Source organism: Choristoneura fumiferana, chromosome 10, assembly GCF_025370935.1.
Source record: "Choristoneura fumiferana chromosome 10, NRCan_CFum_1, whole genome shotgun sequence".
Lineage (NCBI taxonomy): Eukaryota > Metazoa > Arthropoda > Insecta > Lepidoptera > Tortricidae > Choristoneura > Choristoneura fumiferana.
Window position 1 is genome coordinate 3,559,162 of NC_133481.1, and position 24,232 is coordinate 3,583,393.

At 38.3% G+C, this 24,232-nt stretch overlaps 2 protein-coding genes across 3 annotated transcripts in view; both read left to right on the top strand.

Moving 5' to 3' along the window:
• The window catches only part of LOC141431856 (uncharacterized), a 183,980-nt gene that overhangs the window by 145,702 nt on the left and 14,046 nt on the right, over nucleotides 1-24,232 (top strand). For both annotated transcript variants that reach the window (XM_074093129.1, XM_074093130.1), the window contains exon 4: nucleotides 8,267-8,402. In XM_074093129.1, the coding sequence (XP_073949230.1) occupies nucleotides 8,267-8,402 (136 nt within the window). The remainder of the gene's footprint in view (nucleotides 1-8,266; nucleotides 8,403-24,232) is intronic.
• On the top strand, nucleotides 22,438-23,566 carry LOC141431857 (brachyurin-like). Its single transcript, XM_074093132.1, has one exon. It carries the CDS (start codon nucleotides 22,461-22,463, stop codon nucleotides 23,349-23,351), a length of 891 nt encoding a protein of 296 aa, XP_073949233.1. The 5' UTR covers nucleotides 22,438-22,460; the 3' UTR covers nucleotides 23,352-23,566.

Here is a 24,232-nt window from a genome sequence, read left to right on the forward strand (position 1 = left end):
CCAATAAATTTTAATAGTTTCTTTAGCCGCAAAACCTATATTTTATTAAACCTAAAATATATCGTTGTCTTGAATCCATAATAACCATAACATAACAAGTCTAGCATGCCGTCCCATTTATATTCTACAGGTCTCTAAGTCTACAGGTCTCTAAGTCTCTATATCTGTAAGTAAATATGGCAAAGGTCAGGCAATAAGCCGGAGTGGTTCGAGTTCCCAACAGAATTATTTAATAAGCAGCCATGCATAAGACATAACGATGTGAAAAGTTTTACTGTCGCCAGCTCTATAAATACTTCTTTTCTAAATTAAAATAATTACATACAGTTTTAGGACTAGGACCATTCGAAGCCAGAGTCAATAAGCTATTACTGAACCAATCAGCTAAATCTTCTACTTCATCTGCACTTATCAGATCTCGATTTATAGACTATAAATATCTGGTTCTGTTGCGGTTTAGTCGTATCGGTATCTATTTAGTCGAAACGAGATTTAGGCTTATGGGCAACGTTTGGAAAACTCCGCAATGTCTTTTTGTCCAAAATTCCTCAGTGCCTTATGACGAAAGTCTTTAACCAATGTGTGTTGCCAGTGATGACATATGGATCCGAGACGTGGTGCTTTACTGTAGGCCTTATACGAGTAAATAGGCTCAGAGTTGCTCAGCGAGCTATGGAGAGAGCTATACTTGGGGTTTCTCTACGGGATCGAATCAGAGATGAGGAGATACGTAGTAAAACAAGGTTCACCGACATAGCCAAGCGAATTAGTGGCAATGGGTGGGCCATATAGCACGGAGAGCGGATGGCCGTTGGGGCCGAAAAGTTCTCGAGTGGAGGCCGCGGATCGGCAAGCGCAGCGTAGGACGTCCACCAACAAGATGGATGGGTGACCTGGTTAAAGCCGCTGGTTCACGGTGGACGCAGGCTGCTGCCAACCGAAGCAACTGGAGGTCTGTGAGGGAGGCCTATATTCACAGTGGACGTCCTACGGCTGAGATGATGATGATGATGATTAAATACCGAAAAATCATAATACCTAGAGTTGAAATGTCGATCTTAACACATCGAAATTCAGAATACCGAATGTACAAAATACCGATAACTGATACACCGAACCCGGTCAAACTAACCCAACCTTCAGCTAGAAACATAAACAGGGATGCCGATCTAAACTATGACAACATTCTACTGGACTGGATTAATTTTAAAACAACTTTAATGAATACGTCTAGAGTGAATACTCCCTTCAACTGCAGCCTCGTGCCAAACGCTCAATTCACCTTTATAAATAAAGTATTATAATCCGACCATACATGTTTTACTACACAATGTCCAATGTCAGCCTATGATTAACTTATAAACCCTTAATTACCCTTAAACTAAGTCGGGCACATAAGTCACATTATTCCGGTACATTAAGTCAGCCGACCGAACCTAAGGATTACTCTCAGAACGAGGTAAACTAACTTAGGTAAGTATGGACATCAACGGAGTACAGTTGGCGTGATATGTGGAGAATTTCTAACATTAAACGTGTTAAATTAGTTGAAGTTACCAGCTCGTTTTAACGGAGCGCGTCCCACGGTTCCAACCACACTTATTTTATCCTTTGTGTGTGTTGTGTGTGTGTGTGTGGTGTGTGTGTGTGTGTGTGTGTGTGTGTGTGCGTGCGTGTATGTATGTGCGTGCGTGCGTGCGTGCGTGCGCGTGTGCGTGTGGGTGTGCGTGCTGGCGTGGGCGTGGGCGTCGCGTCGGCGTCGGTGGTGTGGATGTGTGTGCGTGTGTGTGTGTGTGTCTATACATATATTTGTTACTCCTTCACGCTAAAAACAGCTGGACGAATTTGGATGAAATTTGGTATGTAGATAGCCGGACTCTGATTTAGTTATTAGTTGTTATTAGAAATGAGAAAATTTGTGAAGATGTTTCTTTAGGATATTTCATTGTTTATTACTCAATTCAGCAATAACGGTTCAACGAAGTTGGATGACATTCGGCACACAGATTATTACCATTTTGGAAGCGCCTTATGCATCCAGCACTGTCCGGGGAAACTGAGAAATCCAATCCGGATTTACCCATCTCTAGTGCTGAGCGAGATTGGTTATATCTGCTCAACGCGGCTCGGCACCGTATATGAGAAGTAGGTAAATAGAAAATGGGAACCTTAGGGTCATACTTACTCGACACATTGTTATAGACTATCGCGGTCATTACTAATTTTAGGATTTAAATTCGGGTTTTGTTCCGCGTACCTTGATTTAAGGTAAACGTCCACTTGTCGGTATCGTACGCATCGGACGCATCACACGCAACGGATCGTAGTATTCCTTGTATAGAAACTCATATAAGTGCGTCCACCTGTCCACATCGTAAGCATCGCACATTTCTATACAAAGCAACAAATCCGATACGTCCGAAGCGTACGATGCGGATAAGTGGACGCCTACCTTTAAGAGAAGCTGGATATTTCGGCACAGTTGCATGCTCCATGATCACGAGACGACTGGAGAATTGCGGGTACGCTGGTATAACTGTCAGTCAGAAAAATAAATCGGACGTAACTGATCTACCCTCTTCCTAAACCCGGATTTTTAATCTCACGGAAAAAATGTAAACAAAGTTTCGTCATTGTCAAAGTGACTTTTCAGGGGATTTCAAGGTATGGGCCCGCTAGAAATATTGTATAAAGTTCTGTTGTTACCATATTTTTTTCTATTTTCGATAAAGGAGCCGTTTTTACGGGAGACAACTTATAAGTCTTCTTTTGACTGAGAAGTACTTGGACCGGAGTCCTACCTTTCATATAATAATAAACGAAAAACAACGGAAAACGTAAAAATGAACAACTTAACTACAATAAAAATGTAGGTAACAACAATGTCGACAGTAAAAAAACCCGGGTGTAATACCAGGACAAGAAATAAAATTATGCATATGAAAACAGTACTCTCTTGTAAATCAATATATCAAAGTGTAAATGCCAAAGTAAAGATTTTCATCAGCAAATAAAAAAAAAATCTTGATTAAGAAATACAGTTTTTTAATGGGAAGTCGATTTCTGGCAAATGTGGAAAGAATAAAATATCTTGAATTCTGCAAATGTTTTTTGATAACGGCAACACCTTTGTTTACATTTTTTCCATGGGATTAAAAATCCGGGTTTAACAAGTTACTAGCCACTACTACTGGAACTCGAACTCGCTTTAAAGTCGCGGCAAAATACACTCACAGTATCACTCACTTCTCTTCTTTCTTCTTTTTTGGGACTGGCAGTTATACCTGCATACCCACAATTCTCCAGTCGTTTCTTAATCATGGCGCATGCAACTGTACCAAAATATCGAGCTTCTCTAATATCAAGGAACGCGGAACAAAACCCGAATTTAAATCATAAAATTACAATTACACAACTAGGTTAGCTGGAAGAGATCCCTTTTTGAGGATAAGCTCGCCTTTGTTTTCCTCTCTGTGTATTTGTATTTTTATTTTTATGTGCAATAAAGAGTTTACATACATACATACAAAATAGTTACTCGAATTTTGGCCTAGGCCTCAACTGATTTGGTTTGAATCTCCCTCCACCTTTTGGTGTGCCGTGCCCACACAACAAGCGCCGCGCCATTTTACGTTAACGACACCACGTCGTGATGCTGTAGGCAGGACCAATGGCGGATAAGTCGCCTCGTTTTCCTCGCTTACATTACAGTCTCTCGGAAACTCTAAAAATACCTACCCCTGAAACATGTATTCACAAAATAATTTACTTTTCAGGGAGCTTGATATTTGTTACGGGTCGGCGGAACCCTAGTAGTTTAATCTATTGCCTCTCAAGCAGAGGGTCGTGGGTTCGCGCCCGGGCCCTCTGAGTTTTTCAGAATTCAAATGCGAAATTACATTCGAAAGTAACCACGAGCTGAAACAGTGAAGAAAAACATCGTGAGGAAACCTGCATTTTTTTATGTTATAGGGGTCAAACGAGCAAATGCATCGCCTGATGGTAAGCGATTACCGTCGCCATGGAAACCTGCAACACCAGAAGAGTCACAAGTGCGTTGCCGGCCTTTTAGGTAGGAGTACGCTCTTTTCTTAACAGCTTGAAGGTCATATCGGTCCGGGAATACCGCAGGCGATAGTTCATTCCAGAGTTAGGTAAATATGTGTGAAATTCCCAATCAACACTCAGCCCGCGTGGGTATTGCCCAAGCTGTACTTATTCTAAGAGGAGGCCTGTACCCTGCATTGGAACGTACCTATATAAACCAAGATGATGATGATGATGTTACATCGAAATATTGGGGGGTCATTAAAGATAATCAGTGTCTGCATCCCGTAACAAACATATCGTCACTAATTTGAAAAAATCTCGTATCTCAAATCAATACGTTAACAAAAATGGCCCTTGAAATAATTTTCATAAAGTTCAGTCATAAAATTGACGTTTTTGAGATACGAGCTTTTTTAAAAGTAGTGTCGATATCAAGTGTAATTAACCGTGAATCAATAAAAACCGTTTTCATAGAATGTTGATAAATGATAAGACTATTATATGGACCGCAACGTATATCAGGGGATTACGCTTCGTGTCACGTATCTACTCGTGTTTCCGTAGACCTACGAGTATACCTATTCTTTTGCGATTTTTTGCCGCCATAGACGCCGGAAGGAATATACTTTGCTTCGGAATACTGATTACATCATTGACTCATTCATTAAGTTATGCTAAACACACACACTTACAGGTTTTTGACTTGACACACTTGGCAAGTTGCAAAAGGACCCCGGACCTAAAGTATGGAAAATGTGGTTGCAGTTATATATCCTGAGATTTTGATATGATATAGATTTCAAACTCCTGATCAAAAGTCTCTAAGCTACCTACCTCTGTTTACGAGTCCCTTTCAGAGTTTAGTTTAGTTTTTTAGACACTTCTGTTCAGCATTTTGAAATCTAGAACATATCAAAATCTCGGCATATTTAACTGAAATCACATTTTCCATACTTTTGGTCTGGGTCCATTTAAAAACACCGTCCATATCATTCATTCTTTTAGTTGATTTAGAAACGAAAAAATTGTTGTAATTGTTGAAATTTTGTTGTTTTGCAGGTGGTAGGACCTTTGTCCAAGTTCGCCCGGATTGCTACCCATCTTGCTCGCTAATCCTGCCGTGAAGCACAGTGCTTGCATTGTGTGTTTCGGCGTGGAGATAAAGACAGCCGGTGAAATTACTGGCACGTGAGGTATCCCATCTTAGGCTCTAGGTTGGCAACGCGTTTGCATCCCCTGGTGTTGCAGATGTTTGGCGGTGGTGACCTTTTACCATCAGGAGACCCTTGCTCGTTATTGCCTTCCAGTCGATCGTTTTGCTATCATGAACTAGACTTATCACGCTTAAATACGTTTAAAGTAATGCGTTGACTAATCTATGAAAGAATATACGAACTTTGCGGGCAATTTCACTGCTGTATTCGAATATAATATATACATATATATGAGTCAGTGTTTTTTTTTAAACAAGTATATCAAGTAAGTTATTTATTTATTAGTATTTTCTTGACAAAACAAGGTACAACGGCGAATATCTAAGGTACATCAGTGATTTTGTACTTTTCCCTCTTGTTTCGTCGGCCTGCCTTGTCAAAATAAATAAACAAATTGCTTAGTTTTATATTGCTTACCTCCTGGATCCCTCGATCCTCGCTTGAGGACATAAAAAAAATGAACTTTATGATTGACGTTCGGATCAAATTGTGAAAACAGAAATTTTACGCCGGGCCTCATGAGAATAATATAGCCTAATAAAGTGTCTTTAGATATAATTATTTCCTGCATTCCCAACATATTCAGTTATTTTTCTAAAAATTTAAAAATAAAAACTGTCCGGTTTGCAAGTAGGTAGGTACGATAGCTCCCTCTACAAACACAAACATACATTTACATTTTTTTACCATTAACTTAGATTTCAGTGAATGGGGTTTTACAAAAATATTCCTATTTAAATTAAAAATGCAAAAATGCGCATTGATTCGATTACAAAGCTAAGCGGTCAGCGACAGTTGAACGGTGGAAAATCGTGGAATTTTTTCGTACCCCATCTTGCGACATTATTTTGTCGTTAGCATTAAGTATTCCTTATCGCTGTGATTCCTAATGAGCTTCCGGTGACCAAATAAACAATCCCGACTTGCATAATGAATATGTAACTAGGCAATTACTTAAATAAACTAGAAAAACAAACTAAATGAAAGTATTAAAGTTTTGAACATGAAACTACCGTGAGACTCACTCATATTAAATGATATTATAACGGATAACTCACGTCTTAAACCGAGTTTAGCTCGAAATGTTTCGGGCTATTTCGTAGCCCTTCCTCTCAGGAAGCACGCGACTCGGCGGCTGCCGCAACACGCACACTACGCGCCACCGCTCTACTCGCACGACGCACGTGCGCGCGTGCTCCTGAAGGAAGGGCTACGAAATAGCCCGAAACATGTCGAGCTAAACTCGGTTTAAGACGTGAGTTATCCGTTATAATATCATTTAATATGAGTATTAAAGTTGTATATAACAACATTAAAATTCATTTGTGAAATAAAAATGCATGTTAACTTTCTTATGACAGAAACTTACGGTCTTTTGGCCTCACCCTCAAACACAAGTGCAGTGATTCTTCCGTCGTGTTTGTACTCACAATGTTTGATAGCTTCTCGTTCATTACCCTTAGAAAATACAGTTTTACCCCACTAGGAGTAAATACCCCCCATGCATGCTCGGACTTATTGCATAAGACAAGCTCACGTCGCCAATGAGGGCTATCGTTTTTTGTCTTACTAGATGGCGCCACTGTTGCGTGAGGTTTTTAAGTGTGGCTTTCATAGTCTGTTATTACGGGTGTGAAAACAAAGTTTAGATTAAAATCATATTGAATACACCTTAAAACCGTACCATAAAAATATCCAGCAACCACAGTGTTGCTTAGTCCCGTTTTGTTCGTAAAAAAAAGGGAGGACAAAAGTTTCCGAAAGACAAAACTGTCTCAAAACACAGACATTCATTGCCCCGTAACGCATAATTGCCATAATTAATTTCAGGTAATGCAAAATATTCACAAAATTATTCTAATTATAAATAAACCCGCGTAGCTGACTCAAAAACTATGAGATTTGACATTTCGGAGACCTCGCGCTACACTAGCGCCTCTAGCGGCGAATTCATTCGCGATAGCCCTCATTGAGATTACTGATCTTATTCAGAACAAAAGATTACAGTTAAATTCAGAACATCCTCCTTTGTTTGATGTCTGACTGACATAAGCAAATATTGGGTTAACAAAACAAATGAAGGCAGTCCAATAAAGCGATCCAGTTCACGGACTGTACGAATCGACATGACATCAGACATCAAAATAAAAGTCTATGGTCAGCTTTATGGCCCGTAACATTTTGATGTCTTGTCTTGTTGCTGACCGTACTAATGTTGAGTTGTAAATATCTGTGGTAGTAAAAATAAAATGAGTACATTCGCTATAATAAAAATCGAAGCTGTCGTGATGGTCATCCATCAGAACGAGCGCGTATAGTTAAAGTGAAAAAAAGTTTTTCCACGTCACAGTCTATATGACATTGTCACAAGATTGATTTTTACTTGGCATGTCCTAGTTGGCCTGTGAAAAAACATTTTTCACTACATCTGTGTCTGTGTGTGTTCAACACAATTGTGTTCAGATATTTCTAGACTTAGGGGCTGTTTCACCATCCATTGATTAGTAGATTATTTGTTTTGTTCGAATAGACGGAGACGGCATCACATTTAACCGTCAGTTAACACTAATCAATGGATTTTGAAACAGCTCCTTAGAGGACTTGAATAACTCCGATGTTTACGGTGGCTACTTTACCTACCATAAGAAGCTGTCCAAGTTTGGTGAGTTCTTCATCGTCATCATCATCCTTGTCTAACACGTCCCGTCGCGAGGATCCACCATCTTTTACCACCCTCAATACCCTCATCCTATATAGTGTAATAGAAAGAAATGGTGAAAGCGATTGTAATTCCAAGACTAAGGGGCTGTTTCACCATCCATTGATTAGATGGCATCATGATGCCACCTCCGTCTATTCGAACAAAACAAATAGAGACGGCATCACATTTAACCGTCAGTTAAGACTAATCAATGGATGGTAAAACAGCCCCTAAGTGTGTTAGACAAATAAGCCTTAGGTCTCCTAGCAGTTTGAAAGCCGTATTTTTTACTTTTTTGCAGATTGCTCTGGCAACGGAAAACTCCATCGTCCTGCAGAACCTCGACTTCGCGGCCAGCGGCTCCTACTCCTGCGAGGTGTCCCTGGATACCCCCATCTACACCAAGGCTTCCAGTGAGAAGCAACTCACAGTTTTCCGTGAGTATTCTACTTTCACAAACAAGTTACATTCTAATAAAGTAGGGGTGTACATTTTTGATATATGAACATCAAACTTTATGGCGTTTATGATAGTTTGAAGTTCAAATTACAATAAGTCCTTTATAAAGGACTCTGGGCGTTAGGAGGATATTAAAAAGGAGTAAGAATAGGCTAGTGTCTTAAAAATCATAATTACTCCACCAGTGGAAGCAAAATAACTTTTATTTGAAAATACAAGAAATTACCAGTTAAAAAGAAGACAATAAGAACTAACCTAAGATACCTTAACTAAATAAATATACGTGTTACTTACTATAAACAAAATTATAAAAACCGGCCAAGAGCGTGTCGGACACGCTCCGAATTAGGGTTCCGTAGCCATTACGAAAAAAATAAGTAATATTTTTCTAAGGATTTCGTATTATGTACGGAATCTTCCAAGCTTAGGTATATTTTATACCTTAGGCTGCTATTTACTCTTAAACTAGTAATAATTCTCAAGCAAACTTAGACCATTATAGTTTTCCTCAAAAGTTTGATATACTTACTACCATCCTGAATTTTTCCTAATTTTTCCACCCACCGGTTTAGATTTTAGAGGGGGGGACGCTCGATTTTATTGAAAATTTGCACTTTAAAGTTGAATATTCCCAAACAAATCACTGAATCGAAAAAAGGTTTTAAAAGACCTATCCAACGATACCCTACACTATAGGGTTGGACAAGAAAAAAAAAATCACCCCCACTTTACGTCTATGGGAGGTACTAAAAAAATTTTTAATTTTTGTGTACCATTTTGTCGGCATAGTTTACATATTATATATCCGTGCAAAATTACAGCTTTCTAGCATTGATAGTCCCTGAGCAAAGCCGCGGACGGACAGACACACATTATACCACTTTGGAAGTGTCTCTCGCGCAAACTATTCAGTTTAGAAAAAAAATGGATACCTCAATATCATTTTTGAAGACCTATCCATAGATACCCACACGTATGGTAAAATATTTTTTTGAGTTTTAGTTCAAAGTATGCGGAGCCCCAAAATGTATTGTTTTTTTTTCTATTTTTGTGTAAAAATCTTAATGCGGTTTACACAATAGATCTACTTACCAAGTTTCAACAGTATAGTTCTTATAGTTTCGGATAAAAGTGGCTGTGACATACGGACGGACAGACATGACGAATCCATAAGGGTTCCGTTTTTCGCCAGTTGGCTACGGAACCCTAAAAATACGATACTATTATTTTCTGTTAGATATAGACAGGCAATCTAACTGACGAACTAAAGAGAATCATATTTTATTCAGAGAATCGTTTCTTGCCAGGATATCCTATCAATTTAAAAAGTCTTTTTAATGTCGAGCACGGTCATATTGTTACATTCATTAGTGTCGAAATGGTTGTGTAGATTATTTTACACATGTTTCTTATCTAGAACGCTTAACGCCGTCTAGTAATATTTTATCAGTCTTAAGGTGATAATTGAGATTGCAGTAGTCCCTTGAGTAGTGCCTGTATTTTTATTATTAATCAATGAATGTTTACGTATTTACTTAAAAAAATGGACTGCTTCATGGCATGGATGTTAGACAAATTGACAATTTTCGACTCCAATTGTTCAATGGAACGACAATTCTTTTTACGTAAACGATTATTGCGAATGGGCTAGGGTTACCAATCAAACATTTGTGCAAATGGAAAAACAAAATCATAAATGGCGAATTTTAAAAAGGCCAATTTATAACAAGGAGTCTTGAAAGTCTCTGATTGACAAATATTGTTACGGATCGGAATTTGAAAAGGATAGGTTATCAAATCAAAAACAATTGAAGACTGGATTCATTTTAAAAGCTTCTCAAGCGAACAAATATATATTTTAATTTGACCAGATAGGGGAGAGCAGGTAGGCTTCGTACAGAGGGAGCATTCGTACAGTAGTCATATCTCCACTACCAAACACATTGACGCGATTGTATTTGTGTGCGTGACTCCCACTCACACGCATAGGCTAACCGCGGAGCGGAGCGGCACTGCGGCGGCCAGCTTCGTCAGGGCAGATCGAAAACGTGTTTTCGCTCCACGTAAGTAATTTTTGGATTCAGTTTGAATGCGTTTATCTCTAATAACTTTTTCTCGAATCGTTTTTTACGTTATTATGTTATATAATGCTCTAGTTTTTCGTGTTAACGTTATTTTTGACATAATCTTAACGGGTATTTTTATTTTGATTTAATTTCTTGCTTGTGTTGGGGTGCCTTCGTGCATTGATGAGTGGGTAGATTCGTACTGTACGAATGTACCCCGAGTTAGTATTTATGGTTTTTTTTTTATTTTTTCAAGTCTTGCCTCGAATATACGTAAATAAAAAAACTGGCAACGTGCGAGTCGGACTCGCGCACAAAGGGTTCCGTACCCATTATCTATACAACATTAGACGTTAGCAAAAAACGGCAAAAAAATCAAGTGTGTTGTATGGGAGTCCCCCTTACCTAAATATTTATTTTATTTTATTTATTTTTTCTTAAAGGGATTATAAAACTAAAAAATCTGTGAATATTTCAAGCATCTACCTGTTGCCGTTATTAATATCAAGCATAAAAACTGTAAAACAATTACGTTTGTTGCATGGGAGCACCCCTAAGTATTTATTTTATTCTGTTTTTAGTATTTATTGTTATAGTGGCCACAGTTTTGCTTAGTTTGGGACTAGGTCAATTGGTGTCAAGTGTCCCATGATATTTATTTATTTATTTATTTATTTATAATCTGTGAAAATTTTAAGTGTCCAACTATTACGACTCAAAGAGACAGAGCCCTTTGACAAACGGACGGACAGACAGACTGCGGAGTCTTAGTAATAGGGTTACGTTGGTACCCTTTGGGTACGGAACCTTAAAAAGGGAACTCGAACAGGGCAGGTAGACGAAGAAACAATGAAATCTGCTAAACAGGAGGTCTTAGACAAAACCTTGTCTATTAGAAAAGCTGGTCAAAAATTATGGTATCAATCGACAACACTTAAACTCGCTTAACAAAGTTCCACGAGAAAACAGTTCCTGAAAACGATGGTACATAGGTACAATCCCAAAGTGTTTGTTTAGCTCGAAATTTGCATCGAATCAAGTTTATCGACTGATGAAGAGGATGCTTTGAACAACTACATCACGGGGTGGACTTTGGACTAAGCAATTAATAAAAAAAACTGTTATTTTGATTAAGACTGAATTATAATATGATTATGTGTTATTTTCGACCTCATTAAATATTTGTAGTTTGTATAAATTGTTTTTTGTGACTCTGTACGGAGGCTCCCCACTATGTACGAATGTGCCTTCCACCGTGTACGAAGCTACCCCGAGCGTGAGGTGCTTTCGTACGTTTCTCATTTTTTGGAAAAACAGTCACAACTTTGAAATGTTGCTATTTGGCAACTCTAACGAATACTACTATGGTAACTAGATATATAGGCAATGTGGTAGTGTTTCAATTATTTTGAAATTAGGTACTGGTTAATTTTTACAAGGCCTAGAGTAAAAAGGTGTACGAATCCTACCTGCTCTCCCCTACCGACGTAAAAAAATCGCGACAGACATGTACTAACACAAACATAAAATTAAGTGACACATACTAAACATCGATGAGAACTAAAACATTTTTCTAGTCACAATAATACTAAGCAATTTTGTGTATAATTTTCGCGCTACATCCTAAGGCTTTCTGCAATATTTACAAAATCATTCGACCACCTTACGGAAGGCCTGCCTACATTTCGCTTTCCTGTACACGATCGCTTCCCTAGAACGTTAATCCCCAACGGCCATCGTATCAAATAGTACTTTCCTAAAGATACAGGCTCAGTTTAATCTAAGTACCAATATGGTAATACTATTTATATATTAATTCTTACACTAGTAACCCTAAATGTCTGCCAAGCCCTATCAGAGCAGTTTGACCCGATTCTTCGGCGGTGTAAGGTAACAGATGTCTCTATCGCTGTCTTCCTCACGCGATAGTGCGTGTGTGATAAATGACTTTGCCGGTCTGAACCTTTGGAATACATTTAACCACACACGTAGTCAACACGCAATCAAATGAAGGAAGCATGCCCTTAAAAGCTACCGCGACTGTCCTACCATAGCCAATTGACCTAGTATAACATCTGAAATAGCTATGCACCTGCAGGGCTACTACTAAACTCGAAACTCGAAGTTCGTGCCGTGCGGTCCCTCTGACACTAATACTATTTAATACGAGAGCGAGAGGGACGGTACGATACGAACTTCGAGTTTTGAGTTACGTAGTAGCCCTGCTGTGACGTCACCGAAAGTAGCATCAGCATAACCATACTTCAGCATACCGCAACGCAACGAATAACAACACCACACGTGTATCTTGGCTTGTATAGATTTGGTATTTAGGCTGTTACTGACCAGTGAGATAAGTACACCTTTGGCCTCATCTGCATCAGGTGAGGTAGGGGTCAATCACAGACAAATTTACGAGTATGTACGCGATCACGAAACGAAGTGTAGGACAGCAAGCGGGCTCAAACTAGCAACTACTGGAATTAATCCAATTTACGCCAATGAACAAGAGCATCACCATAATTCCATTCCACATTTTCATAATTTTTTGCCATTAAATCTTTTATAAACGGTAACTATAATCCATCCCAGCCTATATACGTCCCACTGCTGGGCAGAGGCCTTCTCTCAGAACAAGAGGGCTTGGGCCATAGTTCCCATGCGGGCCCAGTGCGGATTGGGAACTTCACACGTACCATTGAAAATTTAAAATTTCAAATGTAACTCCGCACATGAATTTCGAAAAACTCAGAGGTGCGAGCCGGGGTTTGAACCGACGACCCTCTGCTTGAGAGGCGATAGGTCAAACCACTAGGCCACCAATGGTTTAGTAACTATAATAGTACAATGAATTCACCTCGTTTAGATAAATGATTACCTGTGTATTCTGCTACGAGATCAGTATATTATGTATTTGGTTATGCCATATTTTCGGTTATCTGTGTTCTAGCTCTGTTCATTGCAGTTTGTGGGTAGACCAAAAATGTTTATTCCACTTGTCACTTTGAAGCAGTCACATTTCAGTTTTTTATCAATAACCTACGAGAGCTAGCTTCAATAAACTCGTGAGGCTGCAGAGTATCTGTCCAAAAGCCGACAGTTTATTATTTGGAGAGCGGCATTAAGTAGGGAAACTTATTCGTGCTGCCGAACTTGGCCGAAGGGGTGAGCACTTTATACAGCTTCAGGCCAACTTGGCTAGTTTGTTTAGCGTGAAATGCGCTTTGGCTGTAACTAAACTGTGCTTTAAAGTGGAGGCGGGAATTCGGGTAGCGTACCAAAACGTTATTTGTAACAAAAATAAATACAAATGAACTATGTCTTACTTTCTAGTGTTCCTTCAGTGGCGTCGAGTGAATGTTTTTGTTAGAAAACCTGGAGATTAAGAAAAGCTTCACCTCGTAGTGAATGCACACAAACTTGGCCATACTTCTCATCTCTGACGCCACTTAAAAAATGTTGGTAACCCGGTGGGAATCCCCAGGTTCATATCCACCACTGACTAGCGCCATTAATAAAAACTGCTATATATCGTTTGCACCTTTAGATAAAAGCTTATAAAAACTTAAACGTGGCTGGCAACGCGTCTGCAATCGTCTGGTGTTGCGGGGGTCCATGGGTTATGGTGCTCACTTACTACACAATGCTTTTAAGGGATAAGTTCATCCAGACACAGAGGAATAAACGAGTATCCGGTCAGAAACCGGATTTTTAAAAAATAAATCAATGGACAAATAAAGAGGCAACAGATGGTTTTGCTTGAGGGCGCTGAAAGATGAATTCTAACAACTTCTATGAACTGTCATGTGTTAAACAAGTGTTCAATGAGTGTCTAAGTTATTTAAGTAACGCTACGAACTTAATCTTAAGCACTAATATGACATAGATGTAGAACTAGTCCACTGAAGGAAGTTCGTAATTAGACAAGTTCGAGCCCGCAGCGCATACGGACAATACTAAACTCACAAACTTATGATAAATTCGTTACTTAATGCATTGAGTGTTCCGTTTGCCAAATTGCAGTTTAAATGCAGTTCGATTTATTGTGGCGGTCTTGGGGATAGGCTTTTGTTCAACAGTGGACGACTTCCGGTTGATGATGATAATGACGGTGATGATGTTAGATCAAGACTGCCCTTACCATATAGGTCGTGTGTACTATCATAACAAGTTTCTAAGACAAACCAACCAACTCATCAAAACCTTAGGTTTTATAAAATCTGAAAAATATTTTGCGCAACTTCTTTTTATAACAAAAACAACAAAATAAAGACAGATGTTGGGAAAGTCCCGCGAGATATTAAGTTCTACGAGGAAGCCAACCCGTGGGCGGAAGCTTAGTTATCAATATTAAAACGTTTCACTATTCCAATCTCTTGTTATCTTAAACTATCTAAGCAAGCTTCGCAAAGAAAGTTTCGTTATTTTTATCTCGTGAAAAAATCTTTTCCGTAACTAGTAACAGGCTTTGAAACGCCAAACACTTTTCCAATTCCAGATTTATGTGAGGACCCGATACGTTTTCTATTATTGGAGTTTCGGCCGTCCGATAAATAACAATTTATATAACACAGCTTTGTATATGTGCCCTATTAAAGTATCGTGCAGTATAACCGAGTATTTATGAGTCGTGAGCACGTGTCTTGAACTATTTAGCGACACCTTATTGAATTGTTTTTGTTTTTACATAATAACAGAGTTGTTTTCTGCCGTCTGTCGTTCTACATGTATGTGTGTATGTACACTTAGATCTTTTAAACTACGCAATGGATTTTTATGTGGTTTTCATCAATAAATATAGTGATTCAAAGAAAAGGCCTTTGATATTCATAACATGAATCTTATCCATTCCAGACAATATTTAAATAATATGTTTTGTCTGAAAACAGATATTATTAATAGAGGTGCTATTTATATCTTAAAGAAAAATGCATGCACATGACATAATGTAACTTTGCAAAGTACTTGAAAAGTATTTGAAAATTAAGGTACAAATTCGATTGATTGCAAACTTTGTTGATCAAAACATATGACTCTCGGTTAAGTAGCACAAAATTGTTCTGTAAGCAAAGTTAGTGTACACAAATTTGGTGTCATTCAAAATTTTAGAGACAAGAGGCTAGATTATTGTAAAGACTACATAGGTATAGACAATGGGTCTGAGACATCAGAAGTTCATAGTGTATTTTAGTTTCCACCAAAAACAACATCATTAAACGCCTATTTGAATTCACGATGAGGGACAACCATGACGCGCATAGCAAATAAGCAAAATACATGACTAGAACATCACTTGCCGAAACCAGATTTTTCCAAGTTTGTGCCGTAGCCCATTGGAATAAGAAGCAGGGGTATTTCGGCTGGAAACTTGATGACGACAGCATAGATTGCTGAATGGATTGGAGCTATTTGAAATCGGAAATGAAACGCTCATTAGGTTTTTGAATGGCTTGATATTAGTCGCTTCAAGCCGACAGCTTATTTCGTAGTATATTTTGCTTCCTTATACAGTTTAGTTTCATAGTATCCCGAAGATGTGAGATCAATTTTATTAGCGTCGGTTGGGTCCCTATTTTCAGGCACGTATTAGTCTCAATATGGAGCGTATCAGTGTGGTTCGGATTAGAACCGTTTTATAGATGAAATGTTCATCGGAGTACGATAAAAATCACGTTTTAGAGAACATCTCGTTCGCACGTCTTACACGGGTCGCTTTTTTCGAACATGGAGGGAACTGCGAAGCTGTATTTCTCCGGTGAATCATTTATCAAGCGGCCGGCCGGCGCTTTTTATTGACAGGGCCGGGTCGGCACACCTGCTGGCAGCATTTAAATATCAACAAAGATACATCGTCGGCCTAAATCGCAAACCTCGTAACTCAATCTGATCAAATTTTACAGGAGGCACAAAAAACTTCACTACCAAAAATTTTGTATGAAGACTTTCTAAGTTTTTTTTTACATAATGTTAAGTTAAATTTAGCCGTCAGATTGTTAAGACCTATTTTTTTTTTAAATCACCTGAACCTGGAAATTCTGGAGTTAAGAGTTCTTCTTGAAAATTTTATAAAGCAAATCGGGAGTTAAGAGTTTTGCTATAAAAAATAGTGGTAATGTTTTGATCTGAACAAGGTAATTATTTACATGATTAAGTTTTTTTTTATACGGCTGGAGGCAAACGAGCAAGTGGGTCTCCTGATGGTAAGATGTCACCACCGCCCATAAACATCTGCAACACCAGGGGTATTACAAACGCATTGCCAACCTAGAGGCCTAAGATGGGATACCTCACGTGCCAGTAATTTCACCGGCTGTCTTACTCTTCACGCCGAAACATCACAATGCAAGCACTGCTGCTTCACGGCAGGATTAGCGAGCAAGATGGTGGTAGCAATCCGGGCGGACCTTGCACAAGGTCCTACTACCTGCAAGTATGTTTGGCTCAGTGGGTCAAGCACGTAGAAAGGTTGGGAGAGGGTCGAGCCGTGAAGAGAGCGCACTTTGAGATGACCGAGAGGCCGGTTGGCTTCCCAGGTACCGCTGGAGGGACGAGGTCTTGAAAGACCTTTTGGACCTCAGGGTCGAAGACTTGCAAGAGCTGACTCAACACCGCAAACCGTGGCGTAATCTGGTGTTGGAGGCCAAGATCCACTTTGGGTCACTGCGCCCTGGTAGTAGTAGTAGTAGTAGTAGTAGTAGTAGTAGTAGTTAGTGAGATACAAGGTGGTGTAGGGTTCAACAAATCTCTTGTTGAGATGAATAGTGCTCTTCCTGAACTAAAATTAAAGATCCATCGTATTGATTTACATCGAAATTGTAACATGCATACGTTTTTACCTATTTTTTGAAAAAATATTTTCTGCAGTCTTGCTTCCCTTTGTTGATTCATTTTAGTATCCGCCTACAGAACAAAACAATGTTATAAGTAAAAAAAAACATTAGTAAAGCAGCTGGGACGAGTTCGACTAGATCCCACTATAATATAATAAATGCGAAAGTTTGTAAGCCTGTTTGTTTGTTTCTCACTTCGCTTGATGACGTCTAAACCGCTGAACCGATTTAGATGAAATTCGGTATACAGATAGTTTGAGTCTCGGGGAAGGACATAGGATAGTTTTTATCCCGGAACATTTTCATAGTTCCAGCGGGATAGGAAAAACCGAATGCTCCGCGGACGGAGTCGCGGGTAACAGGCTAGTAGGTAGGTATAACATAAATGAAAAAAGTGACACAAACAAAACAAATGCCTATTCGAACAATCACAACTACGTACTAGATTAAATAATTTGCGTAGAAAACCTCGTAACTAATCTTCACGCGTAAAGATACACGCGAAGCAAACCCCGTATGTCCACGGCACGCAAACAAACTACATTTTCAATAGTCTAATGTGTTTAAATATGATAAATATCTTTCAAGAATACACAATCAGTTAATATTGTAGAACCTTATTACACACCTGTTAGTCTGCGCTCGTTTAATTCTTAAATCTTTACGCAAAACTGACGTGCAGTCACACCGCCATCGCAAACTGTAGGTACTGAAGGGAGTGGCGGGGGGAGATACGTGGTATATCTTTTACAAAAATGGCGGCCGGGAGTTGCGAGGTTTTCTATTTGGCTTTTTAAACTTAAACGGTTTATTCTTGATATTTAAGAGTTTTGCCGTTAGATGCGTTCAGAATAGTACTATCTAAAAGTATCAAAACATAATTTTCTAAAAAAATGGAGTTACGAGGTATGCGATTTAGGCCGACGACATGCGATATAATGTTTTTGGTCAACTACGTATAAATTTATTTTGTTTGCAACTTATAAATATTTTGGTGATATTTCTTAAATTTTGCACTGTTGTGTTTCGGCGTGGAGAGTAAGACAGCCAGTGAAATTACTGGCACTTGAGGTATCCCATCTTAGGCCTCTAGGTTGGCAACGCATCTGCAATACCCCTGGTGTTGCAGATGTTTATGGGCGATGGTGATCTCTTACCATCAGGACACCCAATTGCTCGTTTGCCATCCAGTCGAATAAAAAAAATTGAAGGGAAACACCAGCACAAAACTAATTAATTGTTATTTTTGATTATAAATATCAAAACTAACAGTTTCTACGTTTTTATGGTTTAGAAGAATTAGGACAATAACTTTGTCATATCCCCGGAACACAAACGGAATCGTTATCAAAGAAATCACTTAAGTAATTGAAAAACATTAATTAACATATGGGACAAAAAAAAGAAGACAATTAATTAATTAAAAATAAAATTAATGGTCCGTTTGCAAGCTTGAACCGTTTAAATAATCATGTTGAATCTGTTGTAAAATTTGTACAAGAATAATTTAGTTTGTTTATGATACGGTTAGCTAGTTGAAAACCTTACTGCGTAGGTCTATTATTTGTATCCATGGCATTGGGTAACAATCACTAGATTACGAACGATCGAACACGCGCGCAACACCTAACCTTCGATATCTGATATACCTAGCCAAAGCGTTTTCTCCCACTCGAAAAAACACGTAAAAACAATTTCAAACAGCAGCGGCGCGCAATTTCCATTTTGAAGTACTTTGTACCCTTTATTCCTTTCATAAAGTAACTCAAGATACGAATATTACGGCGAATTTCAGGTGTAAGTACTCTAAGCCAAGATAAATGTCCGCGGGGAGACGGATTCGTACCCTGGCGCGATTTTAGCCATTGTCTGAGTCCGTCACTGCCTTACACCGCATAATGGCTGAGATTATAATGGTGATAGATGACCCGGAACGGTGTTGATAATTTGATTTATAAAAAACATTTATGACAACAATAAAATGAAATTAATGAAAGGTAAAACGGGAACGAGAAGTACTGAGGTGAGATGTGTTTGGAGTGGGGAATCCCGAATCTGATGGCAAAGAAGGTTACCTAACAAATTCAGTCGCAACTCTGCGGAAGTCCAGATTAAGTTTAGAATAAAGTGGCTAGCTAGGTGCGCGACGAATAAAGTTGTGGTTTTTTTTCTAGGATCTCATTTCCATATTTGCCCTGTAATTTGTCAATTTTCATTTTGATATGAGGAAATGAATAAACAGTTATTAATTGTAATCTTAACGAATATTATATTACAAATCATCATCATCATCATCTGAGGCATTACAGCCGCGGGTGGGCCTTAGCCTGGTCCAGTAAATCTCTCCATTCCGATCTGTTCATGGCTTTTCTTTTCCAACTTATCACCCCCAAGTTATATTACAAATGTGAAAATTAATCGTATGTTTGTTACACTTTCACGCTTAAAATGATGTTTAGTAGAGATAGTTGTTATCCCGCATAATCATAGTGCCCGCGGGTGCTTTCTTCTTCCTTCTTTGTTTCTTTTTGACAGTTAGTTTGTAATATATAAATAAATAAATAAATATCACGGGACAATTCACACCAATTGACCTAGTCCCAAAGTAAGCTTAGCAAAGCTTGTGTTATGGGTACTAAACAACGGATAAATATAATTATATATAGATAGATACATACTTAAATACATAGTAAACACCCAAGACCCGAGAACATACATTCGTATTTTTCATATAAATATCTGCCCCGACACGGGAATCAAACCCGGGACCTGAAGCTTTGTAGCCAGGTTCTCTAACCACTAGGCCATCTGGTCGTCTAAATATAATATGAATGATAATAATAGTTAAATTTAATGTAAAATGATAAGTATAATGTAAATTATTTTTTCATGTTTCTCGCAGCTCTACTATACTTGGGTATTATACCTACCCTTCGGCGTAAAAACATACAACCTACTAGCTTTTGCCCGCGGCTTCGCTCGCGTTAAATTTGTGGTAACCGTGCGGGATAGATATGACTCCTTAGATCGATTTTTAAAAAAACTTTCACTAATAGAAATCTACACAGTTTTTGATTGACATAATAATCTACTTTTATCCCGAGAAATTGTAAAGTTTTTTTGTTTGTGCCATTAACTTTTGAGGAGTTCCCTTCTACGGAGACGATCCTGGTCAGAATGAGCAGGATGTCACTGCCAAATGATTGAATTGTTACCAGATTTACATCAGTTTGCCAAATCTCCAGTCCCTAGTTTTATTAGTTAAGGTTTCGAACTCTACGTCCCTATGAGTATGAGGCCGTGTCCTAAAAGTACATGCTGAGTACATGACCTCTGTAAAGCTTAGAAACCTTCAAATGCGGTACTAATATAGTACGGTGACTTTCGAAGTATACCAATTTTAAAGAGTATTTGCATTGCACCAAGCTTTTATGCGAGTTCAACCTTTTTTTTATAAAATCGATTTTATCCAAAAAAGGTTGAACTCGCATAAAAGCGTTGGATTGAGTTTTCAAACGTGTCAGAATAAAATGTAATTTAAATCAAAGGAGTATTGATATCAACTTCGAAGCAAATCACCCACAAAATATTTTTTTACCCCTTTTTAACCCCGTCAGGGGATGAATTTCAATAAAATATGAAACAGGTCTTCCATTAATTATGTTAAAGAATGTTTATGCAAAATTTGAAGTAGATTGGACCAAGGAATCACGTTGTCCCATACAAACTTTTCCCCCCTTTTTCACCCCCTTAGAGGTAGAATTTCGGAAAATCCTTTCTTATTGGATGCCTACGTCATACAAAGAATACTTACACCCTCCAAGTTTCAGGTCTCTACGATCAGTGGTTTAGGCTGTGCGTTGATCCGTCAGTCAGTCATTCAGGACAAAGCATTTTATATGTATATATAAGAAGATAGATCCCTATCTGTCGATAAAGCGAACGTAACAATATTATAGTTATAATTAGACATTTCTGTATCTATTTGCTTCTATTAAATTCTACACGCTTTAATTTAGTGATAAACGACTAAAACGTATTCAGTATTAAAATGGCATTAACAAAACACTGTAATCAACATTTTTAATTTTATAATCTGTCGGATTAAAAGGTGATTAATAACCATAAAGTGTTCATATTTGATTAATTCGATGCGTGGAAATGCTTTGTTGTGCTGTTTCATTTTATTAGGGATCAATGGACTTCGTTTACTAATGAATGTTCTTTTCAGGTTTCGTTATGAGATTTTCGAACAAAAAATAGTAAATTTCTTAACCCTATTGAATAGTTCTATTGTAATCATAAATTTATTTGACTGTCATGTCAGTTTATTACTTTTACTCATATATAAGCTTTGTTAAAAAATATCACTGTGCGTCCTAGCATTTACCTACCTTATAAAGAACAAAAGTGTGCAATTGTTATTAATTAAGGCTGGTTGGTTTCGTTATCGAATGTAATAAATAAATAAAAAAAATACTTTAAATAATTTCCAAAATTACAAAACTTATAACTCATCTATTATTTAGAAAGAATCGGGAGTCAGGCGGATATTATACTTAATAAGAAATCCGTCTAATACACTAGTAAAAAGGATCATAAAATTAATTAAAGCATAGATAAGCTAAAAGGAATAATATTAAAAGGCGAGCAGGGCAATACGTAAAAACTTATTATATTACCTACTACTCTGCTCCAACGCCTCCAACCATTTGGGGAATAAAATGATGCTTAAAATTAAACAAACAAAAATCAAAAAACTTAGATTGTTAATATTGCAAGTCATGATGTGTTGAAAACTAAATACTATAATTAACATCGACTTATGTAAAACTAATGAATGACCATGCGAAAATAAATTTTAATTTGAAATTATACCTACTCATTACGAGTATATATTTCGCACCGTCTACCCGTGCTGAAAGTAACAAGCAAATACAGAAACGAATAATATGACTAAGAGCGAAATCATTTCAATGGAAAACAAAATAATGATAAATTTATCCGTGATTGACAGAGTAATAAAAAATCAGATTAACACTGGAAAGACCAGAACCTCGTGCGACAGTCAAAATAAGATAAAAGATTAAATTAGCTTTATATAAACGCGGGTACAGCGAATCTTGTTAAATCGATCAAAATGCGCGTGCTTGTTATTGCCGGTATACTGTGCTCTGTGCTTGGCCTCTGTCATGCCGCAGACTTGACCGGCTACCATCAAAGAGTCGGCGTCAAGGAAGCTCAAAGAATAAAGCAGGCTGAAGATAAACTGTTCAGTAGCGGGCCTCACCGACCAGCAATCAGCTCAGCACCAATCGTCGGCGGCGCCATCGCACCCATCAACAACCACCCCTATCTCGCAGGACTCATCATTGACCTCTTTGGCCTGCCGCACACTTCAGCTTGCGGAGGATCGATTCTTACAAACTCGAGGATCCTCACAGCCGCGCATTGCTGGTTCGACGGAAATTTCCAGGCCTGGAGATTTACCGTCGTCCTAGGCTCCCCGTTCTTGTATCACGGAGGAGTCAGGGTCCCCACGTCAACTTTCGCCATACATCATCAGTATAATCCGAACACACTGGCCAACGACCTAGCTATCCTATATCTGCCCAGTGCAGTGCCGTTCTCAGCCGCTATAAGACCTGTCGTTCTGCCAACCGGGCCTTGGACAACTTTTAATTTGCACAACGTTTGGGCCGTAGCATCTGGTTACGGCAGATACTCCGACGTATCAAACCCTACCATTAATACGATGGTCCGAAACGTGTTCCTTCGAGTGATTACTAATCAAGAATGCAGAGCAGTGTATGGTGGCTTTATCCAAGACTCGAATGTATGCACATGCGGCTGGGGTGGAGTCGGAATTTGCAGAGGCGATTCAGGGGGACCTTTAATTGTGCAAAACCAGGGACAAGACGTCTTGATTGGGATCAGTTCATTTGTGGCCGAGGACGGATGCAAACTCGGCTTTCCATCTGCGTTCGCTCGAGTCACTAGCTACATTGATTGGATCCGGATGCATCTGTAAAAGCAATTACTGTGTGACGCTGTGTAATCCTGAGCGTAAGAAAATTGTATACCTAAACATTTTTCGAAAGTGGATACTATTTTTATTTTTTCGAATTCCTGTTTTGTAATTATTGTATAGATGAATGTTGTTGTTTTCTGTGTAATTTAGGTATTTTTCACTGACCTCACAAATGGAGGTAATTTTAATAATAAGTAATGAAATATTTACTACAAGTTGCATTTTTTTTATAACTATCCATATAAAACGCTGGCACTCATCATAAACTGACTATTATAAACTTTTATTAATAATCCAAACAATATTTTAAAAACCAGAAATTGTCATGACAGTCATCTAATTTAATTCCTGGCCCACGATTGAACTTTATCTTAGTAAACAATTTTATGTATAGGTACAGTCGAGTTCATAAACTTGTGAGCAAACATTTGATCAAAAATATCTGAACACGACTCTATTGTTAACGGCGTAGAAGCGTGTTCAGATATTTTTGATCAAATGTTTGCTCACAAGTTTATGCACCTGACTGTACAACACTACTACTACAACGTTTACTATGACAACGCTTATCGAATGATGTCAATTTTATTATCCATACAATACAATGACTCTATATTGTACACCATACTCGTAAATGCTAAGCGATACAGAAACAGGTAAGTAAATACAGAGAGAAAAATTACGATGTAAAATAGAAATAAAATAGAAATATTTACTCGCTCTTCGCATAGTACACAGAACATAATGAAAATACATGAAAAAAATACAATTTAAACACTACGAAATTCGAAAACCGAACGACCCAACAACAACAACACCCGACAAGGTAAGCAATAGGCGGCCTTATCGCTTAAGAGCGATCTCATTATGATCAGGTTCTG

Excerpts from the sequence above, each read along its gene's own strand:
- LOC141431857 (XM_074093132.1), top strand. The coding sequence starts at position 22,461 with ATGCGCGTGCTTGTTATTGCCGGTATACTGTGCTCTGTGCTTGGCCTC.